At 39.2% G+C, this 25,580-nt stretch overlaps 2 protein-coding genes across 2 annotated transcripts; one reads left to right on the plus strand and one right to left on the minus strand.

Annotated features, from left to right (window-relative positions):
- Window positions 1-712: 712 nt before the first annotated feature.
- Window positions 713-14,110, minus strand: si:ch211-153b23.4 (uncharacterized protein LOC335392 homolog). The gene is made up of 9 exons (XM_055643761.1): window positions 13,401-14,110; window positions 13,214-13,318; window positions 8,574-10,256; window positions 7,248-7,347; window positions 6,082-6,230; window positions 5,577-5,689; window positions 4,599-4,688; window positions 4,389-4,511; window positions 713-2,152 (listed from the first exon to the last, which is right to left on the minus strand). Exons 1-9 carry the CDS (start codon window positions 13,465-13,467, stop codon window positions 1,988-1,990), a joined length of 2,595 nt encoding a protein of 864 aa, XP_055499736.1. The 5' UTR covers window positions 13,468-14,110; the 3' UTR covers window positions 713-1,987.
- A 4,045-nt stretch (window positions 14,111-18,155) lies between these two features.
- si:ch211-153b23.5 (uncharacterized protein LOC321177 homolog) lies at window positions 18,156-23,936 on the plus strand. Its single transcript, XM_055643762.1, has 4 exons — window positions 18,156-18,360; window positions 18,634-18,805; window positions 20,661-20,862; window positions 23,462-23,936. The coding sequence occupies exons 1-4, from the start codon at window positions 18,250-18,252 to the stop codon at window positions 23,652-23,654; spliced, it is 678 nt and encodes a 225-aa protein (XP_055499737.1). The 5' UTR covers window positions 18,156-18,249; the 3' UTR covers window positions 23,655-23,936.
- Window positions 23,937-25,580: the final 1,644 nt, after the last annotated feature.

Here is a 25,580-nt window from a genome sequence, read left to right on the forward strand (position 1 = left end):
CCACTTCAAAGTAGCAGCTCATCTCACCCTACCTTCCAAACCGCAATGATGGTTGTACAATAAATGCTGCCCAAGCCCATGATGCTAGTATTCTATAACTGATATGTCATCATTGTACTTCAAGGCACTCTCATCATTATTTTTAATATAATTCTACAGTCAAGGTGAGAATTATCAAATTCAGTTTGGAGGAAGAGTTACAATGGTGGGAGGAAAGATGGCCTTTCACCTCGGCTGTGGCATCTTGCTTCACTCTGCTGGACTTTATACCAAAAACACAATTATTTGGTGTTTTGAAGTGCACCCGTTTTACACTCCATGTCTTAGCAAAGAGGCTACCACCAAGGGAGTAACTCGTTATTGGAATGGTCTTGCTTTTGTCCAGACAGTTTCCATTGCTATGAACATTTTTGATGTTGTTTATGATATTTTCAGTCAGACATCTACACATAGATGGATGAAGCAGGTTACTGCATCTGCCTTTTTCAGACATAATAATCCACCTTCCCCATGGAAGAACAACTCCAGAGGCCCAAACCAACTGTCTCAGTTTATTCAATGACGGTAGTCACCAAATTGCTACTGTAAAGCTTGGGAGATATAAAAACATGAAGATTCATCGTCATCAACAAACATTTTATCTGAGCAGTGAAAACTGTTCATCAGTCATTGTTAATAATCCCGTTACTTCATAGTGAGAAAATATACAATAATTCACATTTAGAAACCAAGATATTTTTATTTAAAAATATGCATACAATATAAAGTGCAGTTACACCCCTCTCTTTGTCAAATTTCAATTTCCTTATATACATCTTTTATTGAATTCAGAATTAATATGAGATAAATATTCAGATTTGGTGCTCCACAGCATCAATGACATTAACATGAACATTTCCTAAAGCTTTTGGGGATGAATCCACATTTGATGGGACAAATGTTCTCCTTTTCAAAGCTCTGCAATTTTTATGCACATTAAAACCACAGAGGTTCAGAGAAGAAAACATAGCTATATCCCAACTAGCATTACTGTAGTCAAATTACACATCATCTGTTTGAGTCTCTGTGTGAATAATCCGTGGAATTCTCTGCCACAGAAGGCAGTGGAGGCCAATTCACTGGATGTTTTCAAGAGAGAGAGATAAAGCTCTTAAGGCGAGAGGAATCATGGTATATGGGGAAAATGCAGGAACGGGGTACTGATTTTGGATGATCAGCCATGATAATATTGATGGTGGTGCTGGCTCGAAGGACCGATTAGCCTACTCCTGCACCTATTTTCTATGTTTCTAATGCCTCCTCCAACAAGTGAGTGTGACGTGGAAGAGCAAATACTGCATGCAGAGAGATTATCAAGGTGGAAAAATAAGTTGGTAGTTATATTGGAAAATTTAAATCATCCCAAGGAAAACTGGGATAGTGCTAAGAGCAGAAAGGATGAAAGAATTTCCAATATGTCCAGAACACTACATTTCTAATCCATCAAGAAAGCAGAATTAGTTATGCTTCTTGAGAATGAGGTGGGTCAAATGCACATATTGGTGCAGGACATGATCGGTTAAATTACTTCCTTTTTTACTCTTACCCTTCTCTGATTCCATTGGTTTTCTTCTACTCGTGGCCATTTTTAAAAGTTCACTTACAATTTGACTTGGTTATGCTCAGTTATAAGCTTGACCATTTTTGTGTATGTGAAGGGCACAAAACTGTCTTACATAGTAATTGATCACTAATTGATACCTTTACGGTCAGTCAATTGTGTTCTTACAGTAATATTAACCACAGTTATTGTACCATGGCTCATGAAATACAACAGCAAAACATCGCAAAATCATGCAGATCATGGAAATTTTGTCATAAACTCAGAAGGTGCAGAAACCAATCATCAGGCCCGTCAACATCCTTTGTGATGTTATTTTTGTGTTTATAGTTTTGTTTGCAAAAGGTTGCTCAAATGTTTACATATTTCTTCAGTAATATATTTATACTACAACTTATCATCTTCCTTCTCATTTACAAAGCCCATGTTGTCAAAACCATCTGGAGCCTGTGGCTGCTGAACTGTGTCAGGTTCTGAATGACCATCAAGGAATCCATCATTGGAATTACCTTTCAGAGCTTTCTTCCGCACGTCTTCAAATATCTGCAGAATCTTCAATCAAAAATATAAATAGTTCATTAGCAAAAGAAAATAATTTTAGAATAGTTCCATTAGAATTCATCCATTAGAATAAATACTTCAAATATTATTCCATTGGTGATTTGTAATGTAAATATGAAACAATACACAGCAGGTGCTTGTGGGTTTGATTCACAAATTTCATTCAGTTGCTGGCACTGAATGTGGATATATGATTGTGCTCTACTTCCAACATAGTCTCAAAGGAGGCAAAGTTCAGTTTCAGAGTACAGCACACAACTACAATGGTGTTAACCATGCATCTAATGCAAGCAACTGAGGATAGCCTTCTATTTTATAACGGGGAGCTATGTGCATTTGAGGCTCCCAGCATCCTTAATTCAATGGTGAGAAATGAAAAATAACATAACCAAGTTTTTCCTGGTCCTTTGTTATTCGGTGTGGACATGGATAGGATTGGCTTTGATTGTGATGCCTTCTTTAGTCATGAGCTTTACTTTAGACTTTAGAGGTACATCACCCTGTGTTGTAGTTCTATCCTGTAAACTGGGGACTATTTACATGGTTACAGAAGCCAATTACCTACAAACCTGCGCATCTGTGGAGTGTGGGAAGAAACTGGAAACCCACGCAGTCACAGGGAGAATGTACAAACTCCGTACAGAGAGCACCCATAGTCAAGATTGAATTTGGGTCTCTGGTGCTGTAAGGCAGCTTCTGTGCTACCATGCTGCCAGTGCCAGTCCAGAATTAGCTGGACTCTCAGCAGCTATTGGAATGTTTCCCAACCACTGAAATTAGTTTCAGAAGAAGGTGAACAATGAAATTATTGAAACTTTCAAGAACATCCAAGCTGTGATAGTAAATCCATTACTTATTTTGTTGTGTTGCGGGAATAAGTGACTGCTGAGTTTATGTCACTCTTTAATGGAGGTATCTCTATATTTGGATAAAGATCATCCATAAAAAAATGTTGTTTTTCAATCAAAAAAATAATGCAAGCTATTAAGTTGCACAATGAGTTGGACAAAGTGGACAGAATGAGCCATTATTCCTATATTTTTATTCATTCACAGGATGGAGATAAACTGACTAGGTTTGGATATATTAACCATCCCTAATTGCTCCTCAAGTTAATTGGTCCTCAAGTAGTCAACCAGATGGGTGGGACTGAAGTCTCATTTAAGCTGTACCCAGTAAGGATGAGAAATTTCCTTTCCTGAATAATACTTAGGAAACTAGAGTTTTTTTCAGTAACAATCCAATAGGTTGATGGGTAAAGTGACATGGTGTGTACGAGATTATGCTGACAGGATTAAAGTAAAGAAAAACACTTGGGCATTACAAATACTCATGAATGGTATTGAAGTTAGTAAGGATGAAAGTGAAGGAGATTCTTATCAGACTCATTGTTAAATTATGGCTAACTAAATCAAAGCAGTGATGAAAAAAGTATTAAGATTTTAAACAGGATGAAACTCAGAGGAAGTTGAGATTTCCAGTTCATTGGCTATATTTAAGAGGGAGTTAGATGTGGCCCTTGTGGCTAAAGGGATCAGGGGGTATGGAGAGAAGGCAGGTACGGGATACTGAGTTGGATGATCAGCCATGATCATATCGAATAGCGGTGCAGGCTCGAAGGGCTGTATGGCCTACTCCTGCACCTATTTTCTATGTTTCTATGTTTCTGGTAAAACCATATTTTATCAACCCTGTCTTGCTTCAGCACACAGAAACAAAACATAGTCAGGCTTAGCACACTAAAGCAAACGGAGGCTGTTCTAACAATTGCCAAAATAGAAAGAAGGACAAAACTGATCCTAATGTCACTGGATTTGGAACCGCGGGAGAAAATCTACTCTCTTCAACTGCAAATGGAGACATCTGGAAAGTGACCTTTGTGAAACACAGGGCAGTAACCCGAATAAAACAAGAAAATCTGAAAATCAAAGTATAATATTCCATCAGGTAAAAAAAAAATAAAAGAATATATATTTCGGCTTGCTTTTCATAATGAGCTATGGATACTTGTTTGGTGTGTATCATTCAAGAATGAAATGGATGATAGGACTGGAGTCCTTTGAAGTCTTTCTGAGAACCATTCATTTAAATACATTTCTTCATCTTTATTTTTTCTCCCAAATCTCCAGATTTTCATTTTAAAATCCACCCTCATGCAAGGTCAAACTATAAAACTGATTTCAGGACAGATATGTTACATCAATGCATCAATAGATGTTATTCTTACCTCTGATTTGGGCACAATGCCAACTCTAAAGAAACCAAGTGTACCCGTCTCTATCTTGGTACAGTCTACAACAGTAGAGGCAATATTCTCAGGTGACGGCCCATCACACAATACTCCATTAACCTGTACCGGGAACAAATTTTCCATGTGTAATTAACTATGATGATACATGTCAGAAATTACGTTTAAAACTTAAAGAGTTAACTTTACCTTTTCACCAAGTTTGGCATAGACTTGATTGTGGTGTGTGGTGTCTGCTTCTCCTGTTGGATTTGCTGATGTCACTGCTATGGGGCCCACCTGCACATGCAGAGAAAGATTAGCTACCATGTAAACAAAAGTGGATACACACTCATTCCCTGGTCTGATTAAGTTTCTGCTGAAGAGGAAGTAAGCTCCACTATGAACCTTAGCAATCTGGCTAGCGAAGGGAATTTTGCAATAGTTTTTGTTCATAATCATTATCCAGCGACTAGACCTGTAAGGCCTTGAAGTTGGGAAGAACTGTGTCGGGCCATGATAAAATTAAAGCTCTTTGAAGCACCACAGTAAAAAAAAATTAGACACTTCTTTTTCAAAACCTTTAGTGAAATTTTTAGTACTGATAGTTTCCACACTTAATATAATTTCTACAAAGATAAGACAACCAAACCTGCATTCTGCTTAAAAACACAAATCTTCCACAAGGATTGTGAGGGCTGCTTTTGCTTTCTCTCTTGCAACAAACATCCACACATGAATGCCCTAATGCATACACATACCAATGCACTCATACACACACACACGCATGAATGCACACGCACATGCACACACACTCATGGACGCATGCATACGCACTCACACATGCATGCACGCACACACATGAAAGCACTCATGCACGCACTCATACATGCATGAATGCACACAAAATTTAAAAAAATGGAAATCCAAAATAAAAACTGAGAATGCTGGAAATTCTCAGTAGATTAGATGGCATTCTGAGGAGTAGTTCTGATGAAGAAACATTGACTTGAGATGTTGAAACCATTTCTCTCTCTACCGATGCTGAGTATTTCTAAACATAGATTTTATTTCAGATATTCTGTCAAAACCCACTGAATCGGGAAAGTAAATCAAGGTAATGGAAAATGTCAAGGAAATTCAGCAATATTTGCAAAATATATAAAAAGCTCCTTTGGGATATCTCACCTGATCAATGAGATGTGTTGTAACGGCACAGTCTGGAATCCTAATGGCGATGCTTTGAGGTGTCCCGATGTACTTATCTGCATGTTTCAGTCCAAATGGTTCCAGCCATTCACCTTCCAATGAAAACAACATTTGTTAATAATCATTCTCCCACATTGATTTAAATCAGATGAATCAGATTAAATCACATGAATTATGTGCTAGTGGAACAGATAATTAATTTTAAATATGAAATTTGAGATTGGCAAATATGCATGGGATGTCCATGGTTATAAACTGATAGTGTTCTAAATTGATGAAATACTTCACAAGATATTTCACAAGACAGAATTAAAGTGGATATTTCCAACTGCATTTTGATACAGCAAAGAATAGAGACACCCAAGAAAAAAATTCCAATCTGTCGTTTGAGCTGGAAAATGAAACACTGCATGAATGAGAAAAACAATATTTGCTTGGTGGTTGGTTTAGAGGAAGAATATGGAAATGAACAAAGGCGTATTACCCCTGGGGATGACAAGGCTGATAGACGATGGCCAAACTGCCTGCATAAAGTCCCACAATAGAGGGTTTAACAGATGTTTAACTGGTTCCAGTTGTGCTAAGCTGGAGATCCACAGAGACATGGGCCTCTCCTTGGCCTGCTTCTTTGTGCTGTTCAAACAAAAAATATATACATTTGTTAGTTATATTTTTCATCTATTCTTAGCTTACAAATTATAAAGCATCAAAATATTGCTGCTTGGTATTGGTATTGGCATTACTTGACATGCAAGAAATTAAGGAACTGAAACAGTCATCTTTAGCTCATCCTTTGTATTAGGATAGTTCGTCAAGAAAGTAGTTAAATAAATGGAACATTGTACATCCACAGATGTTTGTACATTTTCTTTACATACAAGGGATGTTTTCACTTTACACATTTATCCCACAACAAATGTTCAAAGTGTTAAATATGATCCAGACATTTTTTGATATTTAATATTGATGTTTTGAGATATGTTGAAATAACAACCTAACAAGCAATGAAATATATTAATTGCAATGGCTTCATAATAGATTTAGTTTAATTTATCATCATGTGTACCGAAGTATAGTGAAAAGCTTTTGTTTTACTATCCAGTCAAAGAGTGAATACAATCAAGCCATCCACAGTGCACAGATTGATAACCAATAATGATACATTAAAATTAAAAAAAGGCTGAAATTGTGAAATAGATAATGCTGCAAACATTTGGCAGATCAGGCAACATCTATGGCCTGAGAATCAAAGTTAACATTTCAGATTGAAGACGCTTCTTTAGTCTGATTGAAGTTGAGTGTTTCAGGTTTACAAGTGGATACATTTTTTGCACCAGTTCCTGCTCTTATGCTTGCAAATTTCAAGATTCAAAAGATTCAAGAGATTCAAGAGAGTTTATTGTCATGTGTCCCAGATAGGACAATGAAATTCTTGCTTTGCTTCAGCACAACAGAATATAGTAGGCTTAAATAAATACATTTTGGGGTCTAGTAAATACAATAAGAAATAATTCAAAAATATGCAGCTATTATTTTTCATGTTCAGATATAAGCATGAATTGATAGATGCATTAGTGATGTTCTCCAAATGCACTAAAGGTCTTTGGTACAGGCCCAAGTGAATAACACTCAATGTAAAACAGTTCCTACTTGTAAGCCTTCTCGACAGCATCAGGACAATTGCAGGCTGCCACCAACACATACACAGTGTCTGTTGGAATACCACAGATTCCTCCATTTTTCATAATTTCTGCAGATAAGAAATAACATTTTAATAAACAGGGAAATCCCAAAGAACATATTGTTTTTCTTCCTAAATGTGTTCAGTGTCATGATAAAAAATGATTTGAAAGCAACAATAGACATTGAGGACTATTGACCATAGGATCTGAGGGAACTGACAAAGTTAAGCCTGGTAACCATTACTCTGCTAGGTGGCACAAATGGAACATTGAGAAGCTAGAAAAAAAGTCATAAACTAAATTCTGACAAACTATTAGCCATCAGCCAAAATATTGATGGGAAGAATCAGGAATCACAATATGGGAGGAACTATGAATGACTGGGCCAAATTTAATTACTCCAAATCTATTTACTCATCATTGTTTTTCGTATGCTTTCTTTGAAAGTAAACAGATGATTGCCTTTGTCACAATATAAAACAAAAATTTATAATAGCCATAATATGGAATAAAAATGTATTTACATAAACAACATAAATTACTTCACTGATGATTTAACTATTGCCTTCAAAATGCAACATCATCCTGGATGTCCAATATTTTAAATTTAATTTTTTTCAGTTTCCATTCTGTAACTATTCTGCCCTTTCCTGTACTATTACAAATCTGTGCATGATTACATCTCTTTTATCCCTTCATTTTGATCAGGCTACATTTTAGGACATTTTACTGTTACTTTTTTCCCCAAAATTTACTATTCTCAGCCACTGCACATTCCAACATACATATCTCACCTTGCTCACAGTCTCTGCTTATTGTTCATTTATTTTATAGTTTAACAAAGTCCTGGTTTTGGATCTTTGGAAAACACAAATTTCATGCCACAAGACTGCAGCCAAGTTATTACACAAATGTCTTTTAGACTTGTGGAATAAGGTTTCCAAGAAACATTGGTGAAATTGACAATAAATATATTGAATCTCTTTGGTCTCTCCAATGATTTTAATGCTGTCTTATAATTTCATGGTCATCACAAACATAATGGGATATAAGTATATAGAAGAGAAGTTATAAAAAGAACAGCCAAACAATTACATTTCATAATTATGATTTGCATAATACTATCTTAGAAGTTACAAATTAGAAGCATTAGATCATTTAGCCCTTCAAGTCAATAAGAGGCTGGGTAAACTAAATGTAACATGTTACTTATTAATCTTGCTATTTTGCTTAAAGAAATGAAAACAGCTGTGAAATAGCAATGTGGAATCCAACAATCTTTGCAAAGCCTTACCTGCAATCTTTCTGACCGAGGAGGTTTTTCTTGAAGGCAGATGAGGGCACACAGTTTTGTTCTGCCCAAAGCCACACAGACTTGCCCAAGCCCGTCCCAGAGGTAACTGTGGTTTCTCAAAGCTTTGGTTAAAGAGGGTGGCCAGAAAGCAGTAAAAACTAATCAAACCAAAAATGATAGTGACTCCAATATCATATCCATAAGGAATTGCATTAAGGGCGTCCAAAAGGAAGCTTATTAAGATCAACTGAAAGCTGAGTGACAAGGCAAACCATGCAGTGTTCAGAAAGCAAGTGCCAATCACCACAAAACTGTTAAAGAGCAGGAAGCAAATAATTCCCACAGCAATGCCAAACCCCCTAGTCGAACCATAGAGACCACCATATCTGGTCAAACCCCAGATTATCCATATTAAACCATACAGCATGAAAGCACAGCTTTCAAGGGTTTTACCCCGAGAAAAAGAGATTGAGCCACACAGGATCTGAAGGACACCCCCAGGAATAACAATCCAAGGCAAAACTACAGTGGCTAAAGGTACCAAAGGATTGATTGATACAGTGATGGCAAAACAAGCCACAACATTGCAGGCATGGGCTAGAATCTCAGCATCTGAGTATCTGGAGTATCCTAAATATGGGTTATGGAAATCTTTACCTGACTTTAGAGATAAGGCATTCATCCTACTGAATAAATTTTTAACAACCCCTTCTCCAGTGGGATATGTCAGGGGCCCTTTGCTATTGAAAAGGGAAATTAAAATAATGCAAGCAGATGCTATAAATATAGCCACACTCACCCCTTGTGCTCCACCATTGAAAAAACCTGTGGAGCGAGCTGATACTGCTATACAATAGGCAACAAAAAACAATGGATACAATCCATCAATTAGGCTTTTACTGGTCATGAACAGAGCCAGCGTGAAAAATAGGACAGCAAGAACAATTGGGACTGGAACCGGGAAGAAGGGTTGGGTGTTTTGCCATATGCTGTACAGCAATGCATATCCCTCTGCAAATTTTAATATGGAGGTCAAACCAAAGAACGTAGCATTCAGCGTGTCAAAAGCCCTGAAAGACAAAATACAAACTATAATTTGGTAGACGCCTGCTGTCCACAGCCAGGGAACCTGACCAACAAACAGATCGGAAGTTACACCCAATAGGTGACATCCGAACACACTGGCAGATAGCATATTAGTAATGTATCCCAGAACTACTGTGTCATTGTTAAAGAGGCTTGTCGATGTCAATGCCACATGGGACTTATTCTTAGACAGAGTAGTCCCAGGGAAAGTTATTTGTCCTTTGCTTATGAAGACAGAAGCACGGCCCAATCCAAAGTAAATGCCGATAAAGGACACGATCAGATAATTTGAAGCCACTGCAGAATGACCAAAAGATTTATTATATAATGCAGCAATCTCATGAGCAGTAGCAAGAGAAATAGCAAAGGCAATCACACCAGGGATTACATCCTTTTGGATGATCCCCGAAAACCCAATGATGAAGAGTGCCAAGACTAAAGCCGCAAAACCAGGGACCAGAGCATTTCTGACTGAATCACTCTGAACTACATTTGCTCCCATTAAGATGTGGATCAGGCCGGATCCACACCACAGAACAGACACTGTCAGGCATAGATTCACAAAAGGGATAGCTTGATTTGAACTCTTCCGTATACCTGAAAAAAAACAAGCAGAAAATAAATAGTAAAGGAGATGACATAGGTTTTACACATTTTCACCAATTACACTGAGTGTGAACTACACCATTAGAAACATAGAAAATAGGTGCAGGAGTAGGCCATTCGGCCCTTCGAGCCTGCACCGCCATTCAATATGATCATGGCTGATCATCCAACATCCAACAGGAAGATTAGCCATTCTTCCCCCATAGTCTATACATTCTTCAGCTTCAAATGAGAATCTACCTGCTTAAAGATTCCAGGTGGCACTGGTGGGTGAGGAAAATAAAATTCACATTTCATGTTGATGATCTTCTCCAGTGGGATGTTAACAGAACATTAAGCCTAATTTGGGATTTTTGGAATCTGCAGTATTTTGCTTTTTTTCCCCCCCATCTTATTTTATTGCAAATATATTTTCTCCATATCAATATTATCATCTTGTTGTAACAGCCCTTTAGCAGGCTTCCAGTCAACTGGGGTAAAGAGCTCCCACAAGTTTTGCTTAGCTCTAAAACCAAAATTACTCATAATTTTTACATCAATAGCTGAAATAAAAATAGAAAATTAGAAATTCACAGCCAACTGACGCAGCATTGACGAAAAGAGTAACAGATTTAACATTCCAAGTCGATGAATTGACATTATCGAAAATGTTACGTCTATTTCTTTATCCACAGATGCTCCCTGACCCTACTGAATCTTCCTTGCATTTTCTGTTTTTATTTGACGTTTCAGGCAGTTGCCATTTTTTGATTATCCATTGCCTGCCATCTCTTTTTTACAATATGAAAGGCAGAAGTGGATTAAACAAAGTTTAGTACAAATTTAACAACATATTTACATTCCAAATGAACTCCAGTCCTTAGTTTAGTTTTTTTTATAACGGCCTCATTCACCAGTGTTGCTGTTATCTTGCCATCCATCAAAATTTTTTTATCCGAGATATATTGATTCCTTAATTCTACTAATCAAAATGTACTACATACATTACATACTCAGCTACACTGAACTTAATTTGCCAATTACACATGCATTCTGAAATGTTATTAATATCCTCCTGACACATTGGCAACATTTGAAATTGCACTTACAATTTCTCCCCCTCCCCCCAGCCCCATCATCTTTACGTCTAATACAACTGTGTCAATTATTCCAAGCATTAATCACACTTCCTTTGTTTCACCAGTCTGACTAATGATCCTCAGTCACTATTCCCTATTTCCTGTTTTAAACTTTGCATGCAGATACACATATATACGGCTTTTAATGGGTTTAGATTCTCTTTTATTCTATTCCTTAACATACTTTTTATCTTATCCCTTTGAAGTTTGTCATGCTTGAACCCAAAATATATAAAACTAATTCAATCATAGTATGATAGCAACGTGTATGGTTCCCCATCTGTCTGTTAACTCATTCTAGTTCAATCCTCATCACCAAATGTGGTTTTATTTCTTCCGAACTTCCTCCACAGACATGATACTTGTGACCTTTTATGGCTTTTTTGGAGTCTTGTATCCTTCCATTGATTGACACAGTATTCCATTTAAGATTGCATAAATAAAGCTGAACTGAAATGTCCAAGGAGATAACTTCCAAACAAGGCAAACTTCATAAATAATTTAAAATTACCATAATAAATAATATGCTTAATCTATGCCTTACAGTGGAAATTTATACAGATGGCAAAGCAGTTAATTTCCTTAAATATATTCTCTATGTGACATTTATTCATGGAATGTGAGCTTTATTATCACGGTACCCTTGTGAAAGTGGTCAGATGCCTCACCCTAAACCTGCAGATAAATATGTATCTTCACAGGGTATATTGTTTTAGGTACAACTAGGTGACTTCATTGTCCACTTCAGATAGCTGTTAAGGCTCTGAACCTGTAGGTCAAAACTTGACTAGGAATGTAGACCTCTTCCTCGTGGAGTTTCCTTGAGGCAGTCCATAATCAGAATTGACAAAAATTGTTTTGTATGTTGGCAATGTAATCAGTGAGCAGGAGTTAAATTCTCCAGCTTTTGGATAGGATTTGAACGTGCTTTAAGATAATTATCCAGAGTTCTATATTATTGGCCAAGTAACATAACTATGATGTTACCAATGTCCCCGAATGTCTAGTAGGGATGAAGAGAGTGTTAGATCTCCAGGGTTTGAGTCGCATCTTCCAAAAATAATTGCTTTTCATCTTATGTATTTTAAATGTAGGGGTGTTAGATAAATATTGATGTGTACATTAGATGGTTTAAGGAAAGATTACTCAATTTTCTTCCAATTTAAATAAACTTTAATTTTTCCGGCGCTTTGTGGGGCTTCTGTGGGGCTTATATAAATGACCAAGAATTGTAAACTGGATTTAGAAACCTTTCACCCAGTTGGGTGTAGGGGGGCTCCTGAGGGGGGGCTCTAATCCTGATCTTGAATAAATCAAACCACCACACACGGGTAGGCGAAAACCCATGGGATGAAAACACCATCCCCGATTAATAATCAGTTCCACTGATTAAAAGTGACACGTAAGTTTTCAGTGTGAGAAGTCCGGAGAAGAATCCGGACCCGAAACGTCACCTTGCTATGTTCTCTAGTGATGTTGCCTCATGAGTTACTCCAGCACTTTGTATCTTTTGGTGCCTTCCCCGAGTACTCACTAAATTGGAATATTCTTTCAATGGCAAGTTGAAGTGGAGAGATGGCAAAGCAATTACAACTCGCCACAAGGTGGCGTTTCAGGTGCAAAACGCAAGCGTGTGTGAGACCGGGTGGATGTTCGACAATTACTAAGTTTGCATTAAGGAAAATATCTCAAATATTATAATAGCGCTCTCATCTATATTCACACAGGCTAACCAGATAATAACGAGAGTTTGCATTGTAATTCAGCACACTGGAACGCCCGCCAACAGCGACGACGTCTATTTTATTCTCCTCAGTGTTTGTAACTCACCTGTATAGCATAGGAGAGCCGCCACGATAAGCAGTAAAACACCGAGAGCCGTGCTGGGGATCAGCGGAACAGTGGAATAGTAATTCACAGCCAGCAACAGAGCACCTAACACACAATAAACAAGGGGTTATCCTTTATAACCAATGAAATAAATGTAGGAGGAAATGCTTGAAGGCTCGGCGATTACCTGCGCTTATACTGAGGATCCCCACGGAATAATGCAGCGTCTCGACACCGTCATATTCTTGCTCCATGTCGAGCTCTGAGATGAGAAGAGTGGGTTGTAAATATTGAACTGAACTCTATGACATGAATTTTCCCTTGAATATTTCGTAAGGCTCTCGTCGATGTGCGCCGAGTTCTAGGTCCACAGATGAATCAGTAGCTGCTTGCTGCTCTTTTATACCAACCTCCCTCCTCCTCCTTCCAGACACGCAGGATATGCAAATCCCACGGAAGGCTCTCGATAGGGTGCTGAAGGCGCGTTGTCATCCCACTTGCCACTGTTATATCGCAGCTCGCAAAGTGGCTCCAGTATCCAATGCAACAAAGGCGTTTGACCTCGAGAGATAATGCACAATTTCACGTACGAGAGAGAAGCTAGTAATACAAGAATATGCAATAGGAAAATGTTAGGACGAAGATGGGCGCGGGACCGCAAAACTCTAGCCCGTTTTCTTCCTTTAGATTTTGACCCAAAGCAGACATTGAACATGTTCTCGCCAACCTTTGAGGTAACTGAAAGTATGAAATAACATGCAGTTTCGTCTGCAGAAACGCAGTTTGCGCTTTAAACTCTCTTTGGATAGAAGATCTCTGTAAAACACTCCCCAGTGTAGGGTTTAGTGATACAGTGGGTCGGTCAACGATCACCCTTAACACTAGTTCTATCCGACACACTAGGGGCAATTTGCAGAAGTCATAACCCACAAACCTGCACGTCTTTGTGGGAACTTTTGTAGGAACTCTACCTCTGCGCCACTGTGCCGAGTGGAGGTGAGCGTGGGATAACAATATGGTCACCAGGGCTTGTTTCCATGCTCTATCTCTAAACTAAACTAATCGCTTTAAGTGTAGACGGCAACTGCACTGACCGAGTCTGGGCGGGGTGCGTGGCTGGAGACAAGGTACATACCGTCTAGAGGCATGTCAAGTCAAGTTTATTTGTCCAATACACGTACGAGATGTGCAGTGAAATGAAAGTGGCAATGCTTGCGGACTTTTGTGCAAAAGACAAACAACCAAACAACCAAACAAACTATAAACACAATCATAACACACATATTCTTTTACATAATAAATAATGGAAGGAAAAACATTCAGTAGAGTTAGTCCCTGGTGAGATAGGCGTTTACAGTCCGAATGGCCTCTGGGAAGAAACTCCTTCTCAACCTCTCTGTTCTCACCGCATGGCAACGGAGGCGTTTGCCTGACCGTAGCAGCTGGAACAGTCGTTGCAGGGGTGGAAGGGGTCTCTCATGATATTGTTGGCTCTGGAGTTGCACCTCCTGATGTATAGTTCCTGCAGGGGGGCAAGTGAAGTTCCCATAGCGCGTTCGGCCGAACGCACTACTCTCTGCAGAGCCTTCTTGTCCTTGGCAGAGCAATTCCCAAACCAGATGGTAATGTTCCCGGACAAGATGCTTTCCACTGCCGATGTGTAGAAGCACTGGAGGATCCTCGGAGACACTCTGAATTTCCTCAATTGCCTGAGGTGATAAAGGCTTGTGATGCCCATGTCATATCTTCGGAGATGTGGACTCCCAGATATTTAAAACAGTTCACCCTATCCACAGGATCCCCATTTATCCTCAATGGAGTGTAAGCACGTTGTGCAGAATCCTCGTTGTACATTGAGATTGGTTAAAATACCAGATTCATACAAAGTGGCTGGCTCTCCGATGGGAAACCAATCCCATCTCCACGCTCCCCGCCTGTAGCCAGCTCATCAATAAATTAACCAGAGGGTGAAATTAAATCGCCGCAGAGTGCTTGTGACTATCGACTGTTGAAATAAAATACTTGGACTAATAGCTACACGACTGAAACGATATAATTCCAAATGTGGATGTTTAATATGTGTTCAAACTTACTTAAAATTTAGATGAGTTTAGGAGAAACACAAGGCATGTTTATTCACTATTTCCGTCTGAGATTGTATTAATTATTAAGACAAACTGGGACCACACTACCCCGCTTGCGAGATGCTGACTACCGGCACCCTCCCCGCCTCACATCCAGGAGAGAGACAGAGAGACAGCCCACTGTCCCATTGAACGAGTTCATTCAAGAGCTCTCCCGAGTTAAAAAAAAAAAAGAATCAAACTCGTGGTAAACACGTAGAATGTACGTAGCGGGTACGTCGGAGCTCGGGGACGTTTCTTAGAGGCTCGTAACGCTAACGGCAGGTACTCGGGAAACGCGGTATGCTCGGGAAGACTCATGAAGATTTTTCAACATGTTGAAAAATGTCCACGAGAGCCCCGAATACCTACGAGCGGCCATTACCGTAAATCTCCGAGTTCGAATCAGGGCTACTCGAGAGATCTCTTGAATGAACTCGTACAGTGGGACAGGGGCCCATCAATTTGATCCAGTTGAAACACGGCTCTCAGCCGTTGATTTTCACTCGCGTCGTATCATTTGATTACTATTTTATTTAATGCCTGGCAATTGATCAGTCCGATTCGTTTCAATTATTGATAGTTCCCTTCTTACAGGTTAACAGTTGTAAAAAACTCTCCGTGGGTGGAGACACTTATTTAATGGACGGGTCGGAGTTATGCTTTGGCGACATATTTAAGAACAAACACATAATTGGACAGGGCAAGTGACTGAGGTTTCAGTGGGAGACAAGTCTGGTCACAAGTTAAGTTCTAAATTAGGGAGACGGATCACAAGCAGCGCCAAACGTTAGGAAGGCAACAAAGATATCGCACTTGGGGCTAACGGAATCAAGGGATATGGGGTGGGGGAGGAGGAGGCAGCAGTAACGGGATACTGATTTTGGATGATCGGCCATGATCATATTGGACTCGAAGGGCCGAATGGCCTGCTCCTGCACTCATGTTATATGTTTCTATATCGATGAACCTAAGTGAAGTTTATATTCTATTTTATTAGCTCTCATTCAATTAATTTCTCTGCCTTGCGATAGAACGCATGACGGGGAAATCCCATGTGAAGAAATCATCACATGATGAAGCAATCACACTCGATCACGAGAACTGAAATCCAGCTGTACGGTGATTTAAAGTCATATGGTTCATGCACTGAATGGGGAAACGGGTAAGAATGCCCAGCAACTGTAGACCCCCAAGGAGGCAAGTGGGCAAGCATGTATACACATCTAATCCCAGTCCTCGGATTACCTTTCGAGTTAGTACATGCAGGACACACATGTCCACAAACACGCCTCTAGGAATTGGGGAAAGGGTCTGCAGGCATTTCAGTTTTGTCACCTCAGCTTGGAAAATGGTGACATATATTTTGGCTCTACTTTTCCCAGAATCACCTTTCTTTTGTTGTCTTCGTTAAGTACTGGATGCTTTGCAATGATGGAACTTACTTAATAAATTTGTTCTACTCATCACCCTATACTCACATATGTATCGTTGCAAGTTACAATTACGTCACTTGATTCGTGTTAATTTAAGGCAATCTTATAATCATGATCAATTTAGTAACACGTGGTTTAAGTTTCATGTTTAGAATCATGTATAGGAATCTGTAATTATTGTAGCTATGAAATGTACCGAAAATTATATTTTTCAAGTTTTTAATCGGGCGTAAAAGACCTCTTGGGTCATTTAGAATCCGTCCAGTATGCTATGTGAACACATCTCCTCTTTATAAACAATTTCTTAACTTTCCAGGAAACCTGGGACATATGATATGGGTGCGACGTCCTTAGTAATTATTGCTAAGCTGACACATTTGGCATTTGATAATGATACGGTGTACATGTTAAACACCAAACGCCTTTTTGCGCAACCTGAATTACTTAATCTCAATTTCAATGCCGCCGTGGGCAATAGATCTGTTCTTGTTTCTCTTAAATTGTACGGGCTCGTTCCCACCCGAAACGCCACCTGTCCATGTTCTCCAGAGGTGCCACCTGACCCGCTGGGTTACTCCAGCACCTTTTGCTCCAACGATCAAGACCCTGCTCATCTTGGTCTCCTCCCCCCGAATGTGGATTTGGATTGGGCAAGGGCGTGGTGAACTGGCTGGTGGCGTTTTATGCATTCACAGAAGAATGGTCATTTGGGCGAGAACAAAATCATTCGAAAAATCAATTTTAAAGTGATCACCCACTCAGAGGCAATAGACAATTGAACGGGTGTCAAATAAAGATAGACACAACGTGCTGGAGTAACTCCGCGGGTCATTCAGCGGAGATGGACACCTATTAATTTTCTCCAGAGATACTGCCTGACCCTTTGAGTTTCTCCATTACTTTGTGTCTATCTTTGGTATAAACCGGCATCTGCCGTTCCTTCCTATTTCAGATGTCAAATAAATGCCGTTAGCATTTTAATGGTACCGATTGTTATTTGAAATGACTTTTGGTTGACATGTACCAACATGGACATTATCTGAGGAGGTATACACAGAAGCTGCCCCGGGCTTCCGTCTATTTCCTGGTGACGGTGGGGGGTGGGTGGGGGAATGGGAAGTGTTACCAAACACAATGCGTGTTTTTTTTTCCAAATCAGCATGACAAGGCAATTTTCTTTAAAAGTGACGCCAGGACAATAGAGATTATGCGATAAACTTGTGAATGTGATTCGATTAACTAGAAACATATAATATAAATGTTTGAAGGTGACCGGGAGTATTTATCTCCCTTAGAATTACCCGGTCAGGACTAATAAGGAAGTTGAGAGAGAGCCAAGCAAATAATTAACATAGACAAGTCCCCGCCGCTGGGCGGTACCACTCCACGCTATAAAACCCAGCGACACAGAGCAGAGAGACAATTGTGTCAGGATCGGCTGAAACCTCACACTGTTACTGCACCGCCTGGGTCGAACATGGCAAAGAAGCGAGTGGCTGTCATCCTGTCCGGTTGTGGTGTCTATGACGGCTCCGAGGTGCACGAATCCTCGGCGGTGATGGTTCATCTGAGTCGAGCCGGGGCCGAGGTACGTCCGCTTTCCCCAGCTCATCCCCAAAACCGCTTCTTCACTTTGACTTTGCATCCGACCTCGCGTTGAAACTGACATCGCTTGCGCGCAGTCACATTAGATTCAGATCCAATCCTTTCATTTTTGCGTCTCGTGCTAAATATTTCACTCTCCCTGTTTCCTTCTGCTTTCGGCAATAATTGTCACCGGTTTCACCGTCCATCCGACCATTGTGTTTCCAGCTGCCTCTTTAGCTCCTTGCTTCCAAAAGTTTGTTTCGTTTTGTTCCAGGTGCAACTCTATGCCCCTAACGTGAACCAGATGCACGTCGTAGATCATAAGACTGGCCAACCCACTGAGGAAGTGCGTAACGTGTTGGTGGAGAGCAGCCGGATCGCCAGGGGCAACATCAAAGACCTCACTGAACTCATCATTAATGATACCGATGCCCTGATCATCCCAGGTAAATATCCCGGTCTTTGTTCTAGCGATCCATTATATATTTTTTAGACAATCTGAACTTTATTGACGATTCCAGCTACTTTTCGGGAATTGGTCCTAAATATTGTTAAACAAAATATTGTTATGACAATTAATAAATAACAGATGGGCTTGTAAACTAGCTTGACAAATTTATTGAAACCGGAGCACCCGGGGAAAACCCACGCGGTCACAGAGAGAACGTGTAAACTCAGTACAGCCAACACCCGCGGCCAGAATCGAACCCGGGTCTCTGGCTATGTGAGGCAGCAGCTCTACCATTGTGGTAGACTCGGGAGTCAGCCACTCGACCCTCGCCAATTAATAGTCAATTGAAGATTTGGCTCTAACCTCCACTCCGCATTCCCATCTTCACAGGGTATCCTTTCATGCTTTGCCTATCAAGGATCTATTTAACTCTGCCTAGAAAATATTCCGATATATTTGAGGAAGATAGTTTCAAACACTCATGACCCTCTCAGAGAAACAGGTTTGCCCTAGTTCTGCCCGAAGTGAGGAATTTCTTATTTTTTAAAGCTGTAACATGCAGTTCTAGATTCTCCCACAAGAGGAAACATCCTCTTCACCCCTATCTTGTGTTAGATTTAATTCTTGTTACTTGTGTTAGATTTAATTCTTGTTACTTGGGTTAGTAACAAGTGCAGATGATTTGTCTTTGAAGAGAAAGTTTGTTGTAATGAATAAATAGTAATAACTAATACTGTTTAAATCACTCTGCTTTAATTGCAACACAGTGTTTTGCATATGGCTAGGTTTTGCTTAATAGCTAGATATCAGAGAAACTCAATGCCCAAAATGTTCTTAGAAAGTGAAAGTTTACTATTCATTTTCAATATATCACCGTTTCCCTATCCCAAAGTGATATTTACATTAGAGTACACAATTACATAATAAGTAGATTGTTTTAAATTTGGGCATTTCTGCTTTACTTTGACTTTCTTGACTTCACTTGAGGGAGCCTTCAACATGATGTTATTCAACCAAAAGCAAGATGGTGTCAATGCTAGAACAAAAGAACATAAAATGTCAAATGTTTAGTAGATTAAACTAATTTTGAGGAGAGAGCAGTTAACAGTTCAAGCTGCTGAGTTTCTTCAAAAGGGACCACTGATTAAGGAGGTTATATTCTTGAGCCCCATTCCTCATCTTCCCTGGCATAGATGATCCATTGGAACTTTTGAAGAGAGGTGTTTACTTTGGGCAATTAGTTGAAATCGCTTTCCTCGTGACTTCTTTTCAGCAAAGTTTTGCCAGTTGGAGTAAAGTAGGGCAGGTTGGAGGGACCAAAGTTCATTGACAGAAAATAATTTAATCACTCTTAAAGGCATATAGGGACCAATGAACAAGCAAAGTCATCAGTTTTATCATTCAACCAAACAGGCATAGGCCAAATGCTGTTATGTTATATTTTAGTTGGTATGTCAAAAATATAGGTATTTGCTTCCGATAGTACAAGAAGTCACGATAAGATATATTTTTGATATTCAAGCATTTGAGGTTGTATGATTTTCTTGTAGGCTTCCCAAGACTATAAAACAGGTTTAGGTTTATTGTTATGTATACCAAGGTATGTGAAAAGCTTTGTTTTGCATGCTATCCAATCAGATCAGATAATACGATACAAATTTAATCGCGCTAAACTTGAATGCAATGGGTAGAACAAAGGGGAAGATATAGAGTGCAGAATATAGTTCTCAGAAGGCAGAGAAGATAAGATCACCAACACCAATTTATCAGTCAAGTGTCTGATGGTTCTATTCAATCATTGCATTAGAAACAACACTGCAGTCAAATTTCTTTATGTTTTCTCTTTGCAGGTGGATTTGGTGTTGCAAAAAATCTCAGCAGCTGGGCAGTTGAAGGGAAGAACTGCACTGTGGAGGCATCAGTGGAATCAGCAATTAAAAAATTCCATGCTACAAAGAAACCCATTGGCCTCTGTTGTATTTCTCCTGTGTTGGCAGCTAAACTCATTCCAGGATGTGAACTAACTGTAGGTTATGACACAGAATGTGAGAAGTAAGTGCAGTACCTTTAATTAAATTTGCCAATAATCCATGCCCACAGCTATTTTACAAACAATGTAAAGTGTTAAAGTCCATTACAATTAAGATTTGTAATGAAATGTTGAATATTAGACCAATAACAAACGGCCGAATCATCGATGGTATCCATTGCCATTCAACATAAGCATTAAGAGATTAATTACAAATGATCTTTGGATATATTAGATGTCAAAATATTTATCAGTTAAAGTAGGCAGTGACTTTGGAAATGGATCTTTCTTTGCCGAATATAAATCCAGTCTTGTTTAACTTTAGTCCAATCCACACATAGATCTAACCTGTTCAGAAATGATTTATTAAGTGACTCAATCCTCAATGATTGTTGCCATTGGTTGGTTTTGCTCCCAAGCCCCAGGCTGAAAGCTTGCTTGGTCAACCAGTTTTTCACCTCAAACGAAAACAGACATATGCCTTCAGGCTTCTTATTAAACTGCTGATTCCCATTGTTTCTTCTGGCATGCTTAACCACATACATAATTTAGTGTTCCCCATCAGTCGTGGAATCTAACACAGTCCTAGAAAGAGGCATTTTTTATGCTTTTGGCTTGTGGTGACTCTTTCAAAGAATATTTCTGTTTAAATCCTGTTTTTTTTTTTTTGCTTTGTGCTTTTTTTAAAAAATCCCCAGGCACATATCCATTTTAAAAGTTACTTGTGGAACAGGCCTTTCACTGAGAGTTAGGGAGTTGCTGACTATCAAGTGGAGAAACTGGAAACCAGGATTTTGGATCTTTGAATTAGCATGTTAATTTCTGACCTTTCAATTAATCTTGAAGCATGCAAGTTTATATTAATCAATATAGCCTAGGTTAATTGAGTCTGTCCTATCTATTTGTATTTGATATGTTCATCGGATGAGCACTGGTAGATGGGGAAAGCACACAATTTGAGTATCATTTTGGATGCAAAAATATTGACACTGTTCATCTACATGTATGGAAGATTGCCTCCATTTTGCTGTACTTTACCTTCACTATGATGTTAAGCCGTGAAGAAGATGGGTAGGAAGGTGATAATAGGGGAGTTCAATGAGGCCCAGTTTGAAGCTGGCTATGAATGAATTAATTATGTACTATTTGTAGAAGGGAATAATACATTTAAAGAGTTCTGATGAAAAGATAATTGACCAAAAACTTTGACTCGATTATTATATTCAAAGATGCTGCCAGACCTATAACATTGATATGACCATTTATAAGAATTGACCCAGTGAAGTTTGAGTTAACTTTTGAAAGTTTGTACACTTACTTGATCATACTTCGTAAGTTGGGAGCCGACCAATGTTTTACCTTATGAAGTTGACTGATAATTCATTGTCTTTGGGATCTGAGAAACTGACCCAATTTGTGAAGGGACATGATTATATATGGTTTATAGTTAGAATGGATTCCATGGTACAAGTAGATTTTATTTTACGAGAAATATACACATGTCTTGCATGTGAATGTAGGAAACATGATCAGTAAGCATGCAGATGACACAAAGCTAGATGGAGCTGTTGATAATGTAAAAGGTAGTCTGGGGCTGCAGAGAGATATTGATGCATTATAGAATGGCAGACTGAGTTTAATCCAGACAAATGTGAGATGATGCATTTTGGGAGTAATGAGGTTAATATTTATACTCTGAATGGGAGGGTCTTGGGGAGGATTGAGAACAAAGTGGATTACAAAACCACAGATCTTTGAAGGCAGCAATACAGGTAGATAATGGAAGGCATATGTAGATGAAGGCCTTCATTAATCAGGGCATCGAAAACAAATCTCAACATCATGCTTCAATAGGGTAGGCTGGGGAAACTATTAATCGTATCACTGGGAGATAAAACTAGAGGACACAGATTTGGGGTAAGGAGAAAGATTTAAAGGGGATATGAGATGGACCTTCTTCACTTAGACAGTGCTAAGTGTCTTGAATGCTCTGACTGAGATTGGTTGAAGCTGGGGCACTGACAGCATCACAACGCCAATTTCTTTAAATTTTATGTACATTTAAACACATTGATGCTCCTATCTTTCCAAGATTATGTTGTTACTGCATTCCTTGGATACTTTTGATTAATGTCTTGTGGAAATGTTCTCCTTTTCGATTTTATTGAATCCTTGCAATCTGAATTATATTCTATTTAGTTCCCTCTTAAAGAAAATTATTATGGACATGCATTATTTGCTGTTAGCAAATCAGGTGTAATGAAGTGTATTAAAGTTAACATCTGTAATTTGCTTACCATCAAAATACGGATATAAACCACAACGCAGCATCCAATATCCACTTATATTTATCAATAGTAAAATTGGTAACTTATTTTAGAATTGAAAATGCAATGAACAATACAATTCCAACACAAGAAAGCAAAAGCACTAATTATACAACTTGAAAGGGTGTTAAGTGACTTGGAATATAATTCGGAAATTGGTGCCTCAATAGTATATTCAAATTCTTGATGTAGCTTTGCTTCACATGTGCCTTCACACTTTGAATGTGTAATGCTGTACATTTAATCTTTTTTCTGACATTATTAGGTAATTGTTTCCCTTACATTTTCTTTCCAGATGGCCCTATGCAAAAACAGCCCACACATTGAAAGAGTTAGGCTGTGAGCACATCAATAAGCATGTCAATGAAGTACACATCGACAAGAGAAATAAATTGGTGACGACCAGTGCCTTCATGTGCAATGCCCCCATCCATGAGGTTTTTGATGGAATTGGGGAAATGGTGAAAGAAGTCTTGAAACTTGCATAAGCCCATGAAGGAAATTACTATAATTAAATGCAGTCCTTATGGAATTCTGAAAGCTTAAAATTATTAAATTTGTTAGAATGTTTATTTATTGGCAATATTGATTAACCCAATTTGTTTTGAGGGAATTCTTGAAGATAGTTGCCACTAATGTGAAAGAAAACTGAAACCAAATTGTAAAAAGTATTCCATAATATGAAGTATTATTACTGTATTTCATTTTCCACAAAGTACAAAATGTATGTTTTTACAAAGCAAATGATTAAAGTATTCAATACATGGAAACGTTTTGTTGTATTTATCACACTGGGGATAAAATCTCATGTTGGCCTGTAATCTGTTAATCAACCTCCAAATGTTGGGAGATTTTCTAATGGAAAGGCTAGTCAAAGTAACCATATGCAGCAGAGAGATGTGGAAACAATAAATTACAGATGCTGGAGTAGCTCTAGAGGTCAGGCAGCATCTCGGGGGAACACGGAGGGGCGATACTTCAAAGTGAAGAAGGGTCCCAACATGAAACGTCGCCTATCATGTTCTCTTGAGACCAGCCTGACCTGCTGAGCTACACCAGCAGAGTCTTCCTATGTAGCAGAGAGGTTGTCCATGTGCCTAGGATTTAAAGTAGATGCAAGTATTCCTCGGCTCTTGTTCATAGAATACTCCAATGAATTCAGTCATATTTTGTCACATAGCATGTCATTTTAAGATTAGCCAGACAGAGTCGGAATGTGGAAACAGTCACCCCTCAAGTTCCTATTAATTCTTTCCCCTCTCAACTTAAACGTATGTCCTCTGCTTCTTGATTCCCCTACTCTGGGTAAAAGACCTTGGGTAAAAAATTCTGACTCCCTATACATTCACCTCATGATATTATACAGCTCTATAAGATCACATGTCGGCCTCCTGTGCTCCAAGGGATAAAGTCTTAGCCTGTCCAACCTCGACTTACAGATATTCCCACTGTCTTCAAGTATATCTAATCAGGCCCAGTAATTTATATATCGTCAAATGGCTTACGACGTCCAGCACCTCCTCAGTCGTAATATGAACTATCCTCAAGACATCTCCATTGAGGTGGGGGAGGGGAAGACAAAGGGGGACCTAGCGTGGGGGGACTGTGTTAAGAACAATGGAGGACCTGACGTGGGGGGACCACTGTGAGGGACGGTGGGAGAACAAAGGGGGACCCGGTGTGGGGGGACGGGGGACACACACTAGTTTTTGAATCCTCTGCCCAGGGAATAAGAGTGCATTTGCTCTTTCGTTTCGGTTGAGGTGCTGTGCACACGGCAAGCCAGCCAGCAGTCGCTTGTCTTTTTCTTTTTTTTCCCTCACTTTTATTTTATTTTTAATTTCACGTGGGGATGTACCTTGTGTGTTAGGGACTTACAGAGAACAAAGGGGGAGGAGGAATAATGTTCTACATAGAAACATAGAAACATAGTTTTTAGGTCAGGAGTAGCCCATTCGGCCCTTCGAGACTGCACCGCTCTTTCATTATGGTTAAGGCTGCTGTGCAACTCAGTATCCAGCACCTGCCTTCTCTCCATACCCCCTGATCCCTTAGCCACAATTTTATTTTAATTCCCTCTTAAATATTCAATGAACTGTGTGTCAACTACCCTTGGCAGAGAGTTCCAAGATTCCCACTCTCTGAGTGAAAAAAGTTCGTATCGTATCATGTCGTATCGCATTGCATCGACAGGAAGTTTCCCAGTCTTTCTTTCCCCAGAGAGATGACCACTTGGGTTCTGAGGGACCTTATTCTCTCACTAGTTGCCCTCTTTCCCTTATAAAATCTCTTTGGATTTTCCTTAATGTTGTCTGCCAAAGCTCTTTCCTGCCCCTTTGTGCCCTCCTTATTTCCTTCATAAGTGTGTTCCTCAGTTCTCTTCCAGCTATCTATACCTGTCCTGTCCCATGCCT

This window comes from Leucoraja erinacea, chromosome 12 (assembly GCF_028641065.1).
Source record: "Leucoraja erinacea ecotype New England chromosome 12, Leri_hhj_1, whole genome shotgun sequence".
NCBI classification, from domain to species: Eukaryota; Metazoa; Chordata; class Chondrichthyes; order Rajiformes; family Rajidae; genus Leucoraja; species Leucoraja erinaceus.